General features: G+C 32.3%; 1 protein-coding gene across 5 annotated transcripts in view; it reads right to left on the bottom strand.

Moving 5' to 3' along the window:
• The window catches only part of LOC145270024 (NF-kappa-B inhibitor-interacting Ras-like protein 1), a 360313-nt gene that overhangs the window by 2996 nt on the left and 334685 nt on the right, over positions 1-22632 (bottom strand). For 4 of the 5 annotated variants that reach the window (XM_080125727.1, XM_080125698.1, XM_080125757.1 and 1 more), the window contains 3 exons: positions 16717-16812; positions 11575-11668; positions 400-486 (listed from right to left, as the gene is read on the bottom strand). In XM_080125727.1, coding sequence (XP_079981853.1) covers positions 400-486; positions 11575-11668; positions 16717-16812 — 277 coding nt within the window. The remainder of the gene's footprint in view (positions 1-399; positions 487-11574; positions 11669-16716; positions 16813-22632) is intronic. The other variant, XM_080125799.1, reaches the window with a different exon arrangement.

Raw genomic sequence — 22632 nt, 5'->3', positions numbered from 1 at the left:
AGAAAAATTCACTATTTCTGTTATAGATGTTAACTTATTTTAAAAAGAAATAATATTAAATTGTTATATCATGAAAAAAAAACATCTAAAAGTTATTGAATCAATAACTGAAATATACTTGTATTGAACAAAATTGAATTATATTGATGATAGTCGAATGTCTGCAAAATAAGTGAAAACTTCCTAACATTCAATACATGATTCAGATGAACACAATGAGGAGCTGAATACTTCCCAACCGAATTTGATGAAAATTAAACACATCGTACAAATAACGATATGCTGAACACACAGTGTTAACAATGAACAATCAGAATGAGGACACTAGTCTAATTACAAGTGATCAACATGGAAAAAATCCACTTTAGTTTCTTTCTACCAATTGAAGATATGACTTACTTGGAGGTTGGGTTATCCGAGAGGTGAGCCAAACGAAAGGTTCTTGAAGAGATTGTCGACTTGTAACAGAAACTTCCCAAAGTTTAACTGAAATACAAGTTCGTAAATTATATAATGAATCAAATTTACATAAAAGGATTTTTTTCCAAGGTTTATAGTTTAAAATAGTTATGTACATATTTATCTTCTCACAAAAGTTATATTAACTTAAATCTTTAATAAATACTATTTCATTCAAATCAATACATTATTTTTATGGGATGATCTTTAAAACAAAGAAAAGTTTATTATATGTAAACAAAAAAATGATACATCCTCAGATTATTCATAAACTGCATTTAATTAAAGATGTCACATGTTTTAATTAAACTTTGTAAGGAAGTATTGGGTGGAATATAGATTTTTGGCGATTTAAAATATATTTTTTGAAAATACTTAAAAGAAAAAATGCAGATTATTGTTATAAGTTTACTAAACAATTCTGCAGTCATTATATAAAAACTATTGTCATGTTCAACCTTATGCAGTGTACACATGAATATAATTACACAAAAAAATTAAAATTTAGACTCAGCCTATAAGTCTCTGAGATTAATCATATCAACAACAGAACACAAGAGGAAGAAAATTCTCCGGTTCAAACATCAGAAAATGAACACATAAGAGATAACTCAAAGCAACCAAATGAAGATTTAAAAACAAATATTTACATGAAAAATAAATGAACAAACATGTAAATAACAAGTAAAAAAGAAAGATGAAATAATATAGGTGAAAGAGAATTTAATTATGGTTATCTCGCGATGAGCAAAATTCATAAATCATATCCAGACAATCTAAGAGAAAAATGGTGTGTAACTTACAATGATATATTTTGCACGGACACACAGAACTTTTAGTGGAATCATTTTTCATAGGTAGTTGAAAATGATGTTACCAATATCTTTGAAAATTTTCAATATTCAAAAGTGACTTTGAAGCTTTTAAATGAGTGAATAGAAAGTAATTTTTAGCTAGAATTTAAGTTTGTAAGCAAAGGTAAACTCGTGTTCATTATTTCTGCACTTAACTAAATATAAACATTAATTTTTTACCTTACCACTATTATAGTAATGATGAACCATTCTTTCTTTGTAAAAAAAGTATCTGTTATTTTTGTATTTTTTATATATTTCTTAGCATTGATTATAATAAAAAAAATAATACAATAAAACCAACATATTTTATTTAATAGTCCTAATTAACATTGTATATATTATGTATTTTGTTAAAAATTGCACTATTTAAAAAAGCTACAGTAAAAAAATGTTAGTGGTAATAATTGTTAATGATTTTTTAATCCAACGAGACAGAAAAAATTCAGTGAAAAAAAACCCCAAAAAACATTTTTCATGGTTAAATTATACATTTAAAATGAAATTTACAATTTGTTGTCAAGAAAAAAAAAAATGGCAAAAATTATTAATATATCATATTCCAAAAAATAGTGTAAATTAATCAAATCATTTTTATAAAGAAAATCATTTTTAAGCAATTAATGAGAATTCATTCAACATAAATCTATTGAGTTATCCCACTTTGTTTGAGACATTTTTTCAAAATGGCAGGCAAGACATTCACTCCTCAGATACTCATAAAATTTGATTTTCTTATTTAAAAATTAAACTACTTCAACAATTTAAGTAATTTCTGGAATATGATATTTTTTGTTTTGTCATGTGTATGAAAATCATACAGAATTTTCTTTATTTTTGTTTTTTAATATAGGTGGAATTTCGAACAAGGATAAAAAAAATTTACAATTTCTTTCTACTGTGATTAGTGTTTTTTTTCTGGAATTCAGCTAGTAGAATTTAATTATACTAGCAGTTCAGCCTGGCTTTGCTGGGGCCCTATGTACTGTTGATAACATGCCGTATGTGTGAATACACTTTATGTAAAATTTCAAATGTTTAGACCAAAATTTGTTCAAGTAATTTCGTAGAGACCACAGAGGTCAATTTTTTATACTTTGATCTCAATTTTGACCCCTTAACATTGATTATTTTGGTCGCAAATCAAAATAAAAAATTTTACCCATGTCCAAGTTACCTACATCTAAAATTTCAAGTCTTTAGACCCAAAATTGGCGGAGGAATTTGGTAAAATCTGCAAAGGTCAGCTCTTTCAACTTTGACCTTTTGGCAGCTAAATTTTCACCACAAAACTGATTAAAATGCTTGCCGCATATCTGAATACCCGTTATGTATAAATTTCAAATGTTTAGACCCAAAATTGTCTGAGTAGTTTGCTTGACACCGCAATTTTGAACTCTGACCCCTTGGCAGCCAAATGTCTGGCCAAAAACCAATTAAAATGATTTTCCTAAATTTCAATACTCCTTATGTCAAATCTCGAGTCTCTAGACCAAAAATTGACAGAGTTATTTGGTAAGGAACTGTATACAGACAGACATTTTCACTTTTGTAGATATATAGACAAGCCATAAAATAAATTTTGTTATTCTAATTAATTATGTTAAATGAAATTTTTTTTTTTAATTCAACCTCAAGTTTTTAAGAGAATTCTTTTAACATTTAGGAAATTCTATTTGGGAAATTTATATTTGGGAAAAAATCTAATTAAAAACAAAACAAAAAATACTGTTTAATTTTTTAGTTTTTATGGGTAATTTTTCTATATGAATTTAATGTGATTTATTTCCACTGTTAAATATTCTCCAAATTAAAACTAATCATTTATAAGTTTTAAAATGTGAACATTTCACATATATTTAAAAAAAAAAAAAACATGAAATTCAAACAACGTAATAAGTATGAATCCAGTAGATGATGCCAAAACATTTATTTTTAAACCGATGACAATTGTAATATATTGCGCAGGTATAAATAAAGTATATTTAAATATAGTACACTAAAAAAAAAAAGTAACTATATTTAAATAAAAACTTAAATGTTTGAAAAAATATATTGACAAAAAATATCTTAATATTTTGCCCAAATATATAAGTAAGCAGTTTCGAAGAATAGCAGAAGTATTGTACCCATTTTGTGCTTCCATACCTCAATTGACAGACCAGCTGTCGTGTTTGAAAGTTACAGTCTTGTTTTCTGCACAATTACAGATTTTTTATACCGACCATCTATATTACAGTTTTAACCTAAATTTAATTACATAGAAAAACAATCATTTTTTTGTATACTTGTGTTTTCATCAATTTTGAATTCTGTGGAGTATTTTATTAAATTTTCTTTTCTGGACTAATTCTTGAGATTGCGCGCACATTAACTTTTTTCTTCTTTTTTTTTTGGGGGGGGGGATTTGTACATTAGGTCCACCTCCACAATTTTCTTTAGAATGATGACTAAATGATGACATATATGTTTTTGACTATGCTGATTAAGAAAATCTCATTCAAATTTTGTGGAGCTATAAAAACATGTATTATGCACTGTAATGCTCTGGCTACCAGGTTTGTGTGATAAACAAATCTACTTCTCTCCTACCGACACTGCCACCCCCTCCCCCAGGTTTTTATTATTTTTTTTTTTTTAGCATTTGCAGGTGGATATGCTGACAACAATTATCACGGTTAAAGTTTGGGGAATTATTCCCCCCTCCCTTAAAAAAAGGGGGTTGTCTACTCCGAAAGCCGTTCTTTACATGGGTATGTTGGGGGTGTCTATTTTAAATGCCATTCTTAAGATGGGGAATTGGTGGTGTCTATTCTGAAAACCGTTCTTAATATGGGGAGTTTGAGATGTCTATTCCAAATACCATTCTTAGCATGACAATACTGAAAGAAGTGGAGTGAAAAAAGTCGTAATTGTTTTATTTTATATGTTAAAAAAAGATGCCATAAAATTGAAATTTAATTTAATACTATTGGTAGGAGAGTTGAAAAGAGGAAGAAAACTTGAACAACAAACGGAATCTACATCTCAACTTTTTTTGCATCATTGCAACTTTAATAATTACACATTGAAAGATTAAGTTTTTTGTTTATTTTGAATTAAACATGCATTCATATAAAAAATTTAATAGCATAAAAAATATTATCCTATATATATATATATTAATTTAATTACAGAATTAAATCCATCAAAATTCATTTCACTTTCTTTGTAACAAACAAGTCATCTATTTTAGATTTTTGTCAATAGATAAACTAAAAAATGAATTACTTTACGATTTTTCAAATTTGAAAAGAATTTGGAAGCATTTAAACTGCTAAATAGAAAGTCATTTAAACTGAGTTTAACTTTCTTAGCAAATACTCATATTACGTTCCTGAATTCTTTTAGATGAGGATTGGTCATTCATGTTATTTGGATTCTTGGTACTACCATTCTCATCTCGAGTGTTATTTTCACGTTTTGGTCAATGCAACCTCTGACCTTCTTCAGATGTACCTTGTCGAACTCAAGAATATTTCTGTTGAACTTGGGAATCTGCAAGCAATTTTGAATGGAACCCACATGGATAGTATGTTCTTGTTGATTGGGTGGAAGGCCTGAACAATTAGTGACTGTTTTTTCTTTTTGGAGTGACGTCTGCACTGAAGATTGAACCTTCCACATCCAGAAGTGTAATTTTACAACTGAATTTTATAAAGTACTCTATCCACTATATTAAATCATTTAATGTATTGATAGTTATTTATATTCAATAATTTTATAAAGATTAAAACAACATTGTCTTAAAATTATATTTTATTTTTAGAATAATTTAATTCAATAATATAATGACCAAATGAGAACATGATTAAATTTTAAAAAAGAAAAAATGATTTAGTAAAACTATAACAAAAATTTAAAGATTGGTATAGCTTAAAAAAAAAACAAAAAAACAAAAACAAAAATGAAACTAAAAAAAACTTCTGGGAATGGCAGGTAAGTAGAAAATAGAGAAACAGAATAGCAATAATGGGATTCAAACCAAAAACTCCGTTAGCTTCTCTTTAACAGTTGTTATATTATTATATTTATTCAGTTGTTATACAGTTTAATAATTTCTTGTGGTTCTGCTAAATTGAAGACTGAAATGTTTTTGACTCCTGATGGGGAGTATGAGACCAATGATTTTGACAATCGTTTTTATAACCACCGGTTGTGGTAATCAACCAATAAAAATTTTCCAAAGTTACTATAAAAGCATTGAACATATTAAGAGAACATTATTTATCAAAAGGGAAACCGAAAATTCTATCGCTATATTCAGTACTAACGTCTTTGAAACGTAACGAGGATGAAACAATTACCGTCTACATTATAAGGACAGAAACAACCGCCAATGCATTAAAACTTTCAGGTGAAATAATAAGTGAGAGTTTGTTGATATCAATGACCCTCAAGGGACTTCCAGCCGATTTTAAACCATTTACAACTGCTATAATGCAAAAAGACAAACACATAAATTTTGGTGAATTTAAAGTGGCATTGCGCAGTTATGAAGAGACTAATCGTATGCGCATGGACAATAATAACTCCAGCAATATTATGAAGTTCAAAAATGCTTCTCAAAAAAAAGACACCACCAAATTACGCACCTCACCACAACGTGTTCCCCAAAAGTAATTTTCCTAACAAAAAGAATAAAATTATCTGCTATAATTGTGAACGACCCAACCACAAAAGTTTCCAATGTCGATATAAACGCTCTAAAATGGAATCTGTAAAAAAACGTTGAGAACTTTGAGGAAGAACATACATTCCTATTCACATGTAACTTTGACACTGCCACTAACGGTAAAAATGGTCGCGGGTTTCTGAAAAGAGATTTATTCATAATTAGATTCCAAAAAATTTTGTTTTAAAAGGTTTAATTTTTTTCTTTTTTATAGGTTTAGTGAAAATGTCGGCTATATTATGCTCAGATGTCACATAAGTAAGAGTAATAGATTTTTTATTTATTTCATCCCTTATAAAATGATATCTGATATCAGTATGCTTCGACCTTTGATGGATCATAGAATTATTTGCTAATAAGATACTGCTCTGATTATCACAATGAATTACTATAGGTTTTTTTTTTACTTAGACCAGGTTTTAAAATAGATTTTAGAAGAGTGTTCAGAAAAATTGCCTCCTGCGCGGAAAGGGTAAGGGCCACATATTCTGCTTAACAAGTAGAAAGGGCAACAATTTGTTGCTTTTTAGTTTTCTAAGAGATCATAGGTCCAGTCTTTGACAGTCTGAAACAATACCCCGTTATACTTTTTCTATCCTCAGAGTTACCCCAATCTGAATCTGAAAATCCTTCTAAATTTAGAGGATATGTAGAATTTTTCAATATTAAAGATTGTTCCTTGGTTCCTTTTAGATAACGAAGTATTTGTTTTGCATGAGTAAGGTCCTGAATTGTCGGTTTCAATAAGTTTTGAGATAGCTTTGTTACAGTGTAACATATGTCAGGCCTAGTTGTGGTCATCAAGTAGATGAGGCTTCCTACCATTTCCCCGTATATTCGATTATCTATGGATTTTGTTTTGGTCTCTATATTTTTATTTACGTCTCTTTCAAAGGGAGTTGAACGTGGTTTGCAATTTTGCATTCCGAACTTGAGCAGAATTTTTTCAATGTATCGTGGTTGGTTTATTGTTATAGTTTCATTAGTATTTTATACCGAGGAACCATGACAGTCATCCAAGATCGGCCATGTTAAATTTTTTATTTAATTTATTTTTAACATCTTTTAAAGTGTTGTTACAGTTTGAGGCGAGTAATATATCGTCAACCCAAAAAAACAAAATCAACAATTTATTACCTACATTTTTGGTATACATGCACACGTCTACGGAACATTGCTTGAATTCCTCTTCTATTAAATAATTATGGAGTGTTACATTCCAATTGTGTGCACTTTTTTTTAGTCCATATAACGATTTATTCAGTTTCCACACGCAATTTTTATTTTTCATTTTAAATCCCTCTGGAGGGTAAATATAGATTTCACAGTCAATCGGAGCATTTAAATAAGCATTTTTTACATCCATTTGATGTATTTTTAAATTGTATTGAGCGGCAAATTGTAATAAAATTCTAATTGTTGTTAAATTTGTCATTGGTGAAAATGTTGCAAAATATTCCACTCCAAAAATTTGTGAAAAACCTTTTGTAACAAATCTTGCTATCTTGCTTTAAAAGTTTCACTGCCAGAAGCTGTGATTTTTTTTGGAAAAAAAAACCAGTGTGAAGAAATTATATTTTTATTTGTTGGTTTTGCCACTATTTTGTATGTGTTATTTTCATATAAAGCTTTCAATTCGGATATCATAGTTTGTTTCCATTCTTGGTGAGTTTCTGAATTAATCGCCTCATTATAACTTTCCGGTGCGCTTTTCAACGAGTAACAGTAATCCACTGCGTAGTCTTGTATCTTTTCAATTTTTAAGAAGTCTGGCCTTTTTCGCTCCCTTATCGGGTATCGACGTGTCTGGTTAATATTTTTGTCAGTAGTTCTACTGTAATTGTCGTCGTTATTAATATTTTCATTGTAATCGATTAAGATGCAAGGTAATATTTCTTCATGTTTTTTATCCACTGGATCGCCATTTTTAAAATTTAATATATCATTGAATTTTACACTTCTAACCCTTTTTATGGCATTTTGGGGTGGAAAGTAGATTAAATATGCTGGACTGTTTTTATCGTAACTTATGAAAATACCTTTTTCGCTTTTAGTATTTAGTTTACTGGTATTTTCTATAAATGCAAAACAATCTGAACCAAATATATGCATTCGGTTCATTTTGGGTTTTACACCGCAAAACGCTTCAGTGTTTTGCCTAATCTTCTATTGAACGATCTATTTCTGATATATGCTGCTACCATTAAAGTATACATCCATAAACTATGCGCTAATTTCGATTCGATGAGTAGACATCTTGTCATCTCAAAAAGGGTTCGCCATGCCCTTTCAATGGTGCCATTTTGGAAGGTGGAATATGGCGTAGATTTCTCGTGTTTAATACTGTGGTTAATTAATAGAAGTTCAAAGTCTTTACTAGTAAATTCAGTCTCCATTGTCTGAGCGAATACATTTTACCGAGCCGTACGGGGCAGTATCAGCTAAATATTTCTTAGTGGCGAGGATAGTGTCAGATTTGTTTTTTTAGAAAATAAACTATAATTAAACTGGAAAAATCATCAATAAAGTTCAAAACATACCGTAGATTATTTCTCCCCATCGGGCCGATCGGACCTGCTAAGTCACAATTCACAAGTGAAAGAATTTTCGTGGCCTTTTTGTCTGGCATTCGGCTTATGTATTTTGTCATTTTCCCCTGTGCACACACATCACAATTTGGGAGATCATCTGAAGGTATTATTTTCATGCCTTCGACTACATTTGGTAATTTTTTAATATCAGCTGTATTGCAGTGTCCTAGAATTTTATGCCAGGTTTCCAAATCGTGACAGGCAGTTTTTGAGGGAACCATACTTTTTAAATGATATAGTCGGCCATTTTCTCTAATGTCAAATACAGTTCCATTAGGGTATATCAATTTTGACTTGTTTTGGCCAAACTTTATATTCGCGCCTTGTTTAATGGCAGCCTGCATGGAAAATATGTCTTGCTTAAATGTAGGTATGAAAAGAGCATTTTTTAGAATATAGTTACAGATTTCGCCTTTATTATTTTTTAGTGATATTTTAGCATCGCCTCTTTTCAAGACTATCATTTATTTGACTACCGTCGGCAAGTTCGACAAAATGACTTTGTGGATTAAAGTTTGAATCAAAATTAATAAAATCAGATTCCTTGGTGATAACGTGTGCTGTAGCACCACAGTCTACAAGGAGATTTTTACCGTTTGTGGTATTGTCAAAGTTACATGTGAATAGAAATGTATGTTCTTCCTCAAAGTTTTCAACGTTTTTTATGGAGTCCATTTTAGAGCGTTTATATCGACATTGGAAACTTATGGTTGGGTCGTCCACAATTATAGCAGATAATTTTTTCTTTTTTTTGGGAAAATTACTTTTGGGGAACACGTTGCGGTGAGGTGCGTAATTTGGTGGTGTCTTTTTTTTGAGAAACATTTTTGAACTTCATAATATTGCTGGAGTTATTATTGTCCACGAGCATCCGATTAGTCTCTTCATGACTGTGCAGTTAAATTCACTGAAATTTATGGGTTTGTCTTTTTGCGTTATAGCAGTTGTAAATCGTTTAAAATCAGCTGGAAGTCCTTTGAGGGTCATTGATATCAACACGCTATCGCTTATTATTTCACCTGAGAGTTTTAAGGCATTGGTGATTGTTTCTGCCCTTATAATGTAGTCGGTAATAGTTTCATCCTCGTTACGTTTCAGAGAGGTTAGTTCTATATATATAGTGATATAATTTTTGGTTTCCCTTTTGATAAATAATGTTCTCTTAATATGTTCAATGCTTTCCGTCGGTCATCCAAGGCGTCTCTTATAATCAGAGACAGACTTCTATCGTCTAAGTATTGAATTAGTTCTGCAAAAACAGTTGCATTCTATTCGAGAAATTTGGGGTTGTTAGGATTCTCTGTTGGAGAGTGTATCACTTTGTGTAGTTTTCGAATCCTTAGATATCCCAGAAATTTTACCTGCCACAATCCGAATTTAGATTCCGATCTGTCAAAGAAAAGACAATGGCTGGGCCCATAACCTGTTAAGTATTGAGACAAAGATGGCGGCGTAGTTCAGATATGATCCTGAGTGTAATTGGCAGTAAACAAGATAGCAGCCAAAAATCAAATGCGGTCCATGACGTAGTTAACGGCGAACTGATTGAATCCAAAATTCAACAATTTTTATAGTAACTTTGGAAAGTTTTCATTGGTTGGTTAGCACAGCTGGTGGTTATAAAAAGGATTGGCAAATTTATTGGTCTCATATCCACCCCACCCCACTAGGAGTCAAAAACAGTTTACAATTTATTTGTTCATTTTTATTTTTATTTATTTATTTTTCTTTCCTTTTCTCAAGTCAAACCAAAACTGAATCGAAAAAGATTTTTCCATTATATCAAAAAAGGGTGTGTGTGAAATGTTTTTGACTCCTGATGGGGTGGGGGGGGTATGAGACCAATGATTTTGACGATCGTTTTTATAACCACCGGTTGTGGTAATACACCAATGAAAATCTTCCAAAGTTACTATAAAAATTGTCGAATTTTGGATTCAATCAGTTCACCATTGGCTATGTCATGAACCGTATTTGATTCTTGGCCACCAATCTTTGTTACTGGCAATTACTTCACACTCAGTATCAGGACTGCACTGATTCTTGGCCGCCATCTTTGTTACTGGAAATTACACTCAGGATTGTACTACACTCTGTTCAAAATAATGTCTCAACACTTGATAAAGACACGAAAAACACTAAACTTCAGCATTCAGTGAACGTATTCTGAAAAAGTAGCATGGAAGTATTGTATCTATTGGTTAATAGTACCTCCTACTGCCTTTTTCTATCAATTCTATTATTCATTAAACATCATTTTTCTCTTCTTCAGAAGTCAGAAGTTTCTGATATTGTACAAGCATACAAATACACTTTCCAGTTCTCATGGTTTAGCGGGTCAGCTCTCTCCAAATTTCACTCTGTCTTGTCCAATCACTTGCTTCCAAGTTTCCCTTCTTGTGATTCAAGATATACTTCTGCAACAATTCAGAAAGATGAACCTTCCACATGACCATACCAGCTCAATTGATTCATTTGTTAAGAAAACCTCTACGTTGAATGAGTATAGTGATTTCAGCAAATCCTTTAACCTGATGTGTTGAGTTTGGTTATATTTCACATTGCAGATCCATCTGATGATGAATCTGTCATAGTGCTGTAGTCTAGCGAGGGATGACTATTTCACTGCCATATATCATACCACTCCAAATACAGCACAGCTATACAACTTATCTCGGATGTAGAGAGAGGTAGGCTGCAACAACTCATGCAATTTAACTCGAGCTGTCTTCACCATTCACCACCTGCACTCAGTATATCAACTAGCAGAAAGAGTCTACAACTATCAATAGAATGCACATGTATTATGCATCTCTTGAAGTTGGGGTTCAGGGCTAACTTACCTACACTGAACTTTTTGTGGACTCATAGAAGCATTATTATGCATTACTTTTAACATCCCTCCAGCACATAAAACAAAAATACTGACCAGATTTCTTATTAGTAAAGAAGATACCTTTTTCTCTGGTTGCCCATAACTGAGCTGTGCTGAAATCAACCTGACGACAATCATGAAGTTCTGTTTTATTTCCAATTGCAACGATATAAACCTAGAAAAAAAAAACATCTCTTAAGAATCAAATAGGAAATATAAGACAATATTTAAAATAATTCTAATAACATTTTGAAATTGCATATATAAAAATTGAACCTATATAACATCCAAACAAAAGTATATTTGAATAACCATACAGATATAACTGATGCAAAAAAACGTACATTTTTGTTCAGATTTCATATAACAAAGATATTCAGACATCCACCAGACTGTCAGATTGCTGTCATTCTGTGGGATTATTATATCCATGCTAACACAGATAGAGCCTTGTCATGTATTCTAGTCTGACGAAGAAAGCAATATATATATACTGGGTGAGGCAGAGCAACGTGCTTATTTGGGATCTCAATTAAAACACAAGTAATACATGTAATTCTTTGGACTGCAACATTTAAATTTTATTTTTTATCAGTTTTAAAGATGACATCAGTAAGATGGTGTACATTCTTCTCTATACACTAAGTTAATCAAACTCTGAAATTTCAGTCAACTCTTTCCAGCATATCGATGAGTATGTTGGCGACAGCTTGATGAATGTTGTTTTTCAGATGAATCAAAGTTTTAGGATGATCGTTGTAAACAATTGATTTTAGATATCCCCATAAAAAATAGTCACATGGTAATAAATCAGGGGACCTGATTTATTACCATGCTGGCAATGCAAATTGCCCCTCAAGGAGATGAGGTGTCCTGGGAAGTTCTGCCGCAAAACAATCATGTGTGCCGTGGCACCGTCCTGCTGGAACCATTTTCTATACGCATTTGGTTCAGTGTCGGCGGGAAACACTCATTGATCATGTTGACATAACAGTCAGATATCATTAATACTGCCTGTTCATTTTCTTCGAAAAACCATGGGCCAATTATGCCAACTCGCGATAGTGCACACCAAACAATTACATGTAGTGCGTGTAGGGGACGTTGATGAATTTCTCTAGGGTTTTCAAGACTCCAATAACACATGTTTTGTTTATTTATATATTCCAAAAGATGGAAGTGAGCCTCATCACTGAAGAAAACAAGCGTCGTCAGGCAAGCCCAAAAGTGCCTCACATGCATTTTCACGAGCAATAAAATCGCATGGATTAAGTTCCTGCACCTTAACCAATTTGTAAGGATGAAATTTCAATTCCTCATGGAGGATTCATCTCACGGAACAAGCAGACAACCGAAGAGCAAATGCGTGTTTGTGGGTAGATCGTTGGGAAGATCTCACCACGTCAATATTTTGGGGTGACCTTACTGTTCATGGAAGGCCAGGTTTCTTTTTCTTTACATCACCCGTTTCTCTGAAGTTGTTTACCCGTGAAACAATCGACTGCCAGCCAGGAACATGACTACGGGGGCTGGCAATATTGAAATGTTAACGGAATGCATATTGCATTGACTGAGTGACCACTTGAAAAAATGCCTCAACAGCGAAAATGCATTCCAACTTCGTCTACTTCATGATGGTCACTGGGGTTCCTGAAAAATAAACAAAAAAAATTAATAACACACGTTAAGAACTAAACTTTAAGCTCCATCCTCTCAAATAAGTTCATCCCTACCATCCTTGAAACAACCATCACTTTAGGGCGCCAAATTTAAATAAGCAAGTTGCTCTGTCCCACACTATGTATATTAATAGTGTTACGGAAGATCAGGTACCTAAATTGAAAACTAATGTACTGTTGGGTTTTGTTTATATTTAGAAACAAATCACTCTGGCTATTTTCAGCCATATTTCATTTTGGTTGAAGTAGTCTTAGACGCCCACTAAGTTTAGTACTGAGAAAAAGTAAACTTTCTTCAAAAAAGATTTGTAACTTCCTCTGAAATTAAATATGGCTGAAGATAGTGAGAGAGACTTGTTTATAAATATAAAAAAAAACAATAAAACATTTGTTTTTGATATAGGCCGGTTCCAGGTTTGAAATCTATGGTATCATGTTGATTTGATCTGATCTCTAATAATATTAATAAATATCATGCTCTTATTATTAAATACATTTCTTACTATCAAACAAAACCAAAGATATATATATATATATATATATATATATATATATATATATATATATATATATATATATATGAGAGAGAGAGAGAGAGAGAGAGAACATACAGAATGGACAAGAAAAACTAAAGAAGTTGAATAATATTAATTCTGGTGTGTAACATTTTTAGAATGTTACACACCAGAATCAATATTATTAAAATTCAACTATTTTAATCAAATAAATTAAAAACAGAAATATGATTAAATCATTAACTCATTTGAAAAAGGAATTAAATAGAAAAACCAAGAGAAAAAAAATAAGCTTTTATAAAATCTGTAAAGAATTTTAAAATAGATAAATATTTAAAAGTTTATGCTAATTATTTAAAACTTCAGTGTTCATTTTAATAACTCTTTTCAAGTATAAAATTTTGTAAATACTTTTTATATGAATCTAAAAATATATTTGCCAAATATAACCTGTCCCATCGACGAGATGTTGCATCCCTCTGCCTGTTCTACAAATACTTTAATGGTGAATGCTCTGACGAACTGCAAACACTTGTACCTCCCCAACGTAACTACCCCCGACAAACCCGACAAGCTACTAAGTCTCATCCCTTTACAGTAGAGATCCCTAGGTGCAAGAAAGCCTTTTACTCCAATAGTTTCTTCCCCAGAACTGCGGGTCTTTGGAACTCCCTTCCGGGATTCTGCTTTCCCAACTGCAATGATATGCAGAAGTTCAAGTGTAATGTTAACAAACATCTTTCTACTCTTCTCCTTTCATAATGACCCCGCTAATTAATTCCCTAATAGTAGCCCCCTGCTTCAAAGTGGCACTGTGCCTTGTTTGGGGTGAAAATTGAATTAAAAAAAAATAAAATAAAATAACCTCTCGGTTGAAATTTGTGAGTAAAATCATTTTATTGTTTACGATATTTTCTGCTGACAAAACCCAGTATCAAATCCAAAATAGCAGCAAGAGCAAATAATCATACATAATTAGTCGTACAATTTTAGTGAACCCCCCTTATGTACGATCAAAACCCGGCATGACTAAATGTCCGATTTGGCTGCTGCTGATTCATGCAACTTTACACGTTTCTATATGACAAACAGCAGAAGCCGTCAATAGTACAATAATCGGGACTAATTTGGTAGTAAATATTTAGTAAAACTGATAATTTTTCTATATTTCAAAGATAGAAAGGAAAAAATTCTGGTCGTTTTTATTTTTTCATTTTCAATGAATATAATCAGAGAAATATATGCCTATCATATCATCCAGGATAATACTCACAAATCTCAAAACCATTTGGAATATCAGGAACATCACATTCAGCATAAAGATTAAAGTGATTTGTTACCTGGCTCCAGATTTTTGTATGTCTGAATTGTGGAAGTTGGCAGTAGACCTAGAGAGTGATAATTTTTGTAATAGATTGCTCAGTCATAACTATCTCATATTTAGACATCACAGATATCAAATACAAGTAGTCCTATTTGAAGGGGAGGGGTACCCCTCTGCAAAATGGTGTTGATATAGTTCCAGTCAATAGAACAAATCGTATTATTGAAGTAAAAAGTGATTTTCTGTTTGTGCATAATAATTTTATGGGAATGTTTTAAATAAATCAAATAAATTTAATAAAATGTTTTAAAATATACCTAAAACTTGGATTTAAGCTTTGTCTGACATCTAAAATGATCTAAGTAGAAGTTATTGAGATTTGTGTGCTTTGCATAATAACTTCAAATGGACTGTATCTGCAGTATACATATACACACACAATAAGAGCTTTGTTTAAATTTTCTTGATAACAAAAAAAAGTAGTAACACAGGAAAATATTCTTTTCTGCAAGAACTATTTATTTTTAAATAAGAAAAATAATCTAATAATAAGGAATGGTATAGAATGAGCATAAAATTTTTATGTTCATTCAGGATATTATTCATTTACTCATTATAGAAAAGATTAACCTTTTCTTCTTTGAGCATCTGATTTTCACCTACAGTTTCCTCAATCAGCAATAACACACCTCAGAATTTTTCACTCGTGCACCAGAAAGACAACTACTCTCACTACAAGATAGTATTGCACTGCAGGTTTTGACTGAATCGAAGGAAGACTGCTTTCTTAATGAGAATCCCTAAGCCTTGGAATAGATTTCCAAGTGAAATAATGAATGCACCAACAATGCAACAATTTAAAATGCTGGCTACTGTTCTCTTCTCTGTAAATTTCCACCACTTTCCTCTACATAGCATTGCAGCACGATTGCTTTATTTTTTGTGGTAATTCAAAATACAATAGTGAAAATACAAAATACAATAGTGAAATTCAAAAATCAAAATATTGAATCACAAGTAAAACCAATGGTATCTACTTAATTGTCATGTCACAATAATAAAACTATTCAAAAATTATGAAAAAACGATAAAGAAAATTAATGAAAATAGTATTTAAACACGATTAGTGAAAATTGAGTTTTGCTAAAAAAGAAACCAGAGAGTTAGAAAATCGTAACAAGGGAGGTAAATATTTCTGAAAGTTTTGAAAAATTTAATAAAACTCAATTTTTGCTAATTGTCTTCGAAAACACTTCATTACTGCGACATGACAATTCAGTAGATATCAGTGGTTTTACTTGAAATTCAATATTTAGATTTTTACTATTAACAAAGCTGCTGCATATTTTGCAAAGTAAATCAAATTGAATGAAACATGTCATTTTGAAGAATTAAATAAATGAAATATCTAAAAAGTTTTCACAAGACATTGCGTACTTCAAATTCATGAAGTAAAAATAGGATTTCAATGTAAAATGTTTTTTAATCTATTCGCTTTTTATTATTGGCTCTAAAAATCAGAATTTACTTAATTAAAATTAAAGTTTGTAAAAAAATAATTCAGCTTTTGATGATCCGAGGCATATGAAAATTAAATGTAGCAAAATTGGTTTTCAAATAATCTTTCAACACAATTATTTTAAAATATTGAAAAGGCAGTTTTCAGTGTTTGTATGAGTTAGGTAAATATGAAAGAAGAACTTACTTCTTTTTTATCTCGATACTTATCAATATCTTTTTTCAGTTTGTCCAAACGTTGAAATGACTCCCAGTTGGTTACATCATATGCCAACACAAAGCCCTGAAAATATAATCAGTATTACATTTTTCATCATATCTTTATATTCTAGATGCTTTTGAATAATTTAAAAAATTATTTAAAAATTATAACTATTAGATATAGTGAAAAATTTATAAGTAGTCGATATAGTGAAAAATTTATTTCCAATGGTATTACTAAATTTGTGACAACGATTAGCTACACATCTCTTCCAAAATTGATTAAATAACACTAAAAATATGAGTTAATATATTTATGAAAACGTTAAAAATAGAAATCTTCTGCTTAATTATACTTTTTCTATCTTTTTTTATTAAAATAAAAAATTATTATATGTTCATTTTAGCCCATCAGCATGGCACCAGAACTACGCAATTTGATTATTCAACCTCTTTTTTGTGTGGGATGACAAAGGACCTTGCGGTGCCCCAAAAATTAAAAAAAAGGTCAGTAGATGTATCTCAGGGCAACAGTAATTGCGCAAAAAAAACAAAAAAAAAACTTAGTTGTTCAAATAATCAGTTTTGTGTCATGTAAAGACTTTAGAAACAAAGAAGAAATGGACATTCTTTTAGTATTGGATAAGTCTGTTGAGGAGGAACATTCAGAGGAAAGGAAGGAGGATGCACCAAGAACAATGTTAAAGCAAATATGCAACAAGTGGAATGATATCAAAACCTTTGTGGCTAAATATCATTCAGATATCATTACAAACCAGCAGACATTTTTAATGACAATGTCATGTGCCATTTTCGCAAAGTGTTGGACAATCGAAAAAAAAAACAAAACAACAATTTTCATTGGATAAATATTTTGAACGTAAAGAACATCCCGTTTAGGAACGCTTTTGACTTCCGGTCAGATCATGGAGACATCAGATTTTCTTTCACTTTCTTTTCCGCCTACATATCATGGGTTCGAGCCTGCCTGCCTACTACCATATTTTTTTTTGCTCAACACACACCTCCAAACACCCGCCCACCCAGGCTAGTCTTAATATATATTTATTGGTGATTTTCTGTGCACTTAAATGTATAAAATCCTTAAAATTTACATATAGAAAGGGATTTTTAAACTCTGGAACCAATTAATTGCATTTCAGTTAATTTAAAGGAGAAATACTGTTTTGGTTGATTGAGATTGTCGGACTGATTTCCTCATCTTGGTTGTTATCGTCACAACGTTTCGGCCATTTTGCCCTCCGGCCTTCATCAGGTGTTTTGTATCGAACTGGGGAACCGTTTGTTAGGAGTCTCGAATCCAACCCTTTATTATTATTACGGGGGTACCGTGTTCAGACTCCAGCTACGCTCTGGGACATAGTTGCTGATTCTCTGTTTTGAATGTAACTTTTCACTGCCTTCATTCAGGATTTAAGTAATATACTTAATATATACTATTACTGCAAGTTGCCTATATTGAAAATGCTTGCTTCCTGGCTAGCCAATCAAACCATCTAATATAGTTAGTCTTATTTTCTATTATATTCGAAATATAATACAGTGACATTAGCAAAGAAAAAGTCACCTATGAAAACGAACCTCCTAAATCAAAACCTTGAATAATTATCTAAGCTCAAATGTAAATTAATATTAAGCCGACTTTACAAATTGATAAAAGTTAATTATTGGATTTTAATTATAAAGGTGAAGCTCCATTATTCAAACTCGAGATAGATAACGACAAACTTCCAACCATTAATATGAGAGGGGAGATTATCATCAAAAGTGTCCTGAATTGATAACTTAGCACCGGACTTACTACTTAGATATAAATAAGTCACTTGTACCCATCCCCCCCCTTTTTTTTTAAACGGAGAGTAGATAATATAGTGGATGTGTTATCGGCAGCTCCAGTAACTCTCGCTTCTCCTTTTTTGTCCCTCAGTCCTCCTTCAATGAGTGAATTTTCTGACAAAGGGTGAAGAAAAAGCTGCTTAAAGGTCGGTAGTATTTGGTGAACAGTAGTCTGAGATGTTGGAAATTTTTCTGTCTCTATGTCTATCCTTGTGGCCATGTCACTAGTAAGGGTGCTAGAGGTAAACGTTTTGTCTGGGCTGATGTTATCCCCCTGATAGTCAGGGACCCGAACCTTGGATTAACCACTAAGGAGGCTGTCCTATCAGCAGGCGCAAAGTACTGGGGCTGCTGTATTGCCATTTGGTGAGTGGATTCTGGACCATGCAGTAGTTTCTGGTGGGGTCTCTCGATACAATACTAGTAGGTAATTGTTATGGCTTTACCTTATGTGCTAAAAAAAAAAAAAAAAAAAATTCTGGTCTTTTTCTCTCTTACTTTTCCCTCTCTGTCCTTCTTTATTTTACCGTAGCTACCATCTGCAATTAGGCCTGCCATTTTTTCAGAGTACTCTGGCATGTCCATCACCACAGTAGCATTGCTTTTGTCTGCTGGCAGAATTATTATACTGCTGTCACTCTGTAGGGTTCTTATAGCCAGCCTATCTTCCAGAGAGATGTTTGATTTAGGAGGCTTGGCTTTCTCAAGTACTTCTCACTTTCCATCTTATTTCATCACCTTGGGTTGATGGGATTCTCAAGGCTATATCTTCCATGTGTGTTATGATATCTAAGAATGGAACGCGTTTGGTTGTTGTTGTGAAGCTGAGACCTTTATTTAGTACTGCTTCTTCTGAGTGACTCAGTTGGCGGCTGCTGAGGTTGATGACCGCTTTCACAGGTGAGCGGTGTTTTTTTGATGTTACATTCCTCTGGTCTTTGAGCTTTGTGAGCTTCTTGATTTGGCGTCCTTTGACCTTCTTGTCTGTACGATTTATCCAGATCTGATTGGATTCTCACCCTGTCTTCCTCTTGAGTCACTTTGACAAAGAACGATGTTAAGGTGTCGGAGATTTCGTTCCTTAATTTTTGTTTATTCCAGCGGGTGTGTTGGATCCTTTCTCAAACGAGACTCCTAACAAACGGTTCCCCAGTTCGATACAAAACACCTGATGAAGGCCAGAGGGCAAAACGGCCGAAACGTTGTGACGATAACAACCAAGATGAGGAAGTCAGTCTGACAATCTCAATCAATGAAAACACCTCATCTCAAAAATACAGACAATTACTACTGTTTTGGTTGTTGGACATTTCGGTGTTTGAACTAACATCTGGAACGAATTATGATCGAGTACTGAGATACCACTGTGTATATACAGAAACACACACACATATATCTATCCATAGACATTGGGTTTGTTTTATAGAACATTTCATTCGTGGGAAATCTATGTTTGGCTTGATAGATTTTTCACTACAGCCATCTTATATATCTATCAGGGCATTCACTTTTATAATTGAGGAAACATGGCAGGTTTTTTGTATGGGTCAGTAATAAATCTATCAATGTCAGCTTTAATTTCTATACTGAGGAAGAGAATAGTATTATTTATATTTATTTCATGAGTGAAATTTAGTACGGAATTATTTAAAAAAAAAAATAGTACATAATTGCATGTCATGTTGAAATTAGTAAAAAATTTTTAAATTAAAAAAAAATGACAAAATAGATCTTCTAGGACTAATTTTTTTTTTTACAAAAAAAGATGATCTGTTTTCGATCTGCCATTTTCTAATTTGAAATGGCAGAATTTAATTTAACACAAGAAGCACTTTAATATACCATTTGTATGATAAAATTAAAAACTGACAATCTCACAATTATTTTTTATTTATTATTTCATCTCTATATCGGTGAATTCTACGTGTCTCTCTCTCAGTTAGCGCAACTGTAATACTTCCAATACGCATGTGCTTGCTTTTAATAAAGGGAGGTAATGCATTCAAACTTCACACATAAGTAGTATTAATACATCTTTGTTTGTATACATAGAAATAAAGTGAATAACTGATTTCATTTTCTGAGTTAACTATAAACGTTTTAGCTACATTCACATGTATCACATTAAAAATCCACGCATTAATATGGGAGGGGGAGACTATTTTCAAATATCGTCCTAAACTGGAAATGGAGCAACAGACTTATATTAAATGGATATTAATAAATTGCTCTTACCTTTTTTTTTATCTTATTTTTTTGTTTACCTTTTAATTCTTTTTAAAATGGATAATGCACTGTGGATGTGTTATTGGCAGCTCCAGTAACTCTCGCTTCTTATTTGTCCCTCAGTCCTCATTTCCAATGAGTGATTTTTCTGAGAAAGGGTGAAGAAAAAGCTGCTTTCCAGGTCGGCAGTACTTTGTGAACAGTAGCCCGAGATGTCGGAAATTTTCTGTTTCTGTCTATCCTTGTGGCCATGTCACTGGAGGTATACGTTTCATCTGGGCTGACGTTACCCACCTGATAGTCAGTGACCGAACCTTGGATTAACCACTAAAGAGGCTGTCCTATCAGCAGGTGCATAGTACTGGGGCTGCTGTATTGCCATTTGGTGAGTGGATTCTGGACTATGCAGTAGTTTCTGGTGGGGCCTCTCGATGCCATACTAATGGGTAATTGTTACGGCTTTACCTTATCATGTGCTACAAAAAAAAAAAAAGAAGAAAAATTTCCTCTGTTTTTCTCTTTTACTTTCCCTCTCTGTCCTGCTCTAACCAAGTCTGTCGACCTTTTTCACAAATCTCAAAACCTCAATATGAAATATCTCCAGAAAAAACACACAAATAAACCTAGAACCCCATCTTCCAACGTAGACCCCTACTACCATGTCTCCTTCTCCAACATCAGGGGTTTACGTTCCAACCTTCCAGAGGTTGAAACCCAATTACAGGAGATGAAACCTGACATATTCTTCCTAAGCGAAACTGGAATAGGGCCGACCACTTCCCTAGATGAATTCATAATTAAAGGATATTCTAACTTAACATCTAAATTTGACTCCCAAGATCGCCATGGGCATGGAATATGTGTCTACATTAAAGATGGCTTTCCATGTGGTAGGGATATCTCCAGACAAGACCCTAATTTACCTTATATGTGCTTCCGGGTTGCACTTGCTTACACCACTACATTTATATTTGCCCTCTATCGCCCCCACAACAGCGGAGTTACTATCTTTAAGAGTATATCTGAGAAAATTGACCACATCCTATCTGCTCATCCTTTGGCTAACATTCACATTTGTGGTGAATTCAATGTCCATAATGTGGAGTGAGTGAGTGAGTGTATTTGTTTAACGGCATTTCAACCTCTAAGAGTCATTTAATGCCAAAAAAGTTGATATAATAGGTTTTAAGTTTCTTGTAAAATTTTTTTAAAGTTTATTGAAAAAGTTTACCTTTTGAAGCAAGATGTTTTAGGTTTTCGGAAAAATTGTTTTAGTTGTAAGAGATTTGTTTTTCTAAATTGAATTTTACTTGTTTACTTTATAGGAGTTTGAATACATTTGTTTCTTTTAAATAGTTTATGATTTATTGGGGTTCCACTTCTTGGAACACTTTTCTAATGTTTGTTGTTTTAAAATATTTCTTCTGAGTGTGTGTTTTCTACGTTCTGTCAGTAGATGTTTAATTGTTGGTTGTTTGTTGCAGAGTGTGCAATTTGGTGTTTCCTCCGCTTTGATTAGGTAGGAATGAGTTAATTTTGTATGTCCGATTCTTATTCGGTTTAGTACAATTTCTTCTCTTCTTCCTTTAAAACTTTTTGTTTTTCGTTTTTAATTATTGGTTGATGTTCATGCAGTTTGTTTGCAGTGCATTTGTTCCATTCCTCTTGCCACATGTTTTCTATATATTCGTTGATTTTTCTTTTTAGGTCTGTGTGTGGTATTTTAATTTTTCCCATTTGGTGGTTTGTGGCTTCTTTAGCCAGTTTGTCTGCCTTTTCATTTCCTGGAATGCCGACATGACTTGGTATCCAGGCTATT

Source organism: Euprymna scolopes, chromosome 1, assembly GCF_053919585.1.
Source record: "Euprymna scolopes isolate OS-2025 chromosome 1, ASM5391958v1, whole genome shotgun sequence".
Classification (NCBI taxonomy): Eukaryota; Metazoa; Mollusca; class Cephalopoda; order Sepiida; family Sepiolidae; genus Euprymna; species Euprymna scolopes.
Note: the sequence above shows the minus strand (reverse complement) of the source record. Positions and strands in the feature narration are given on the sequence as shown.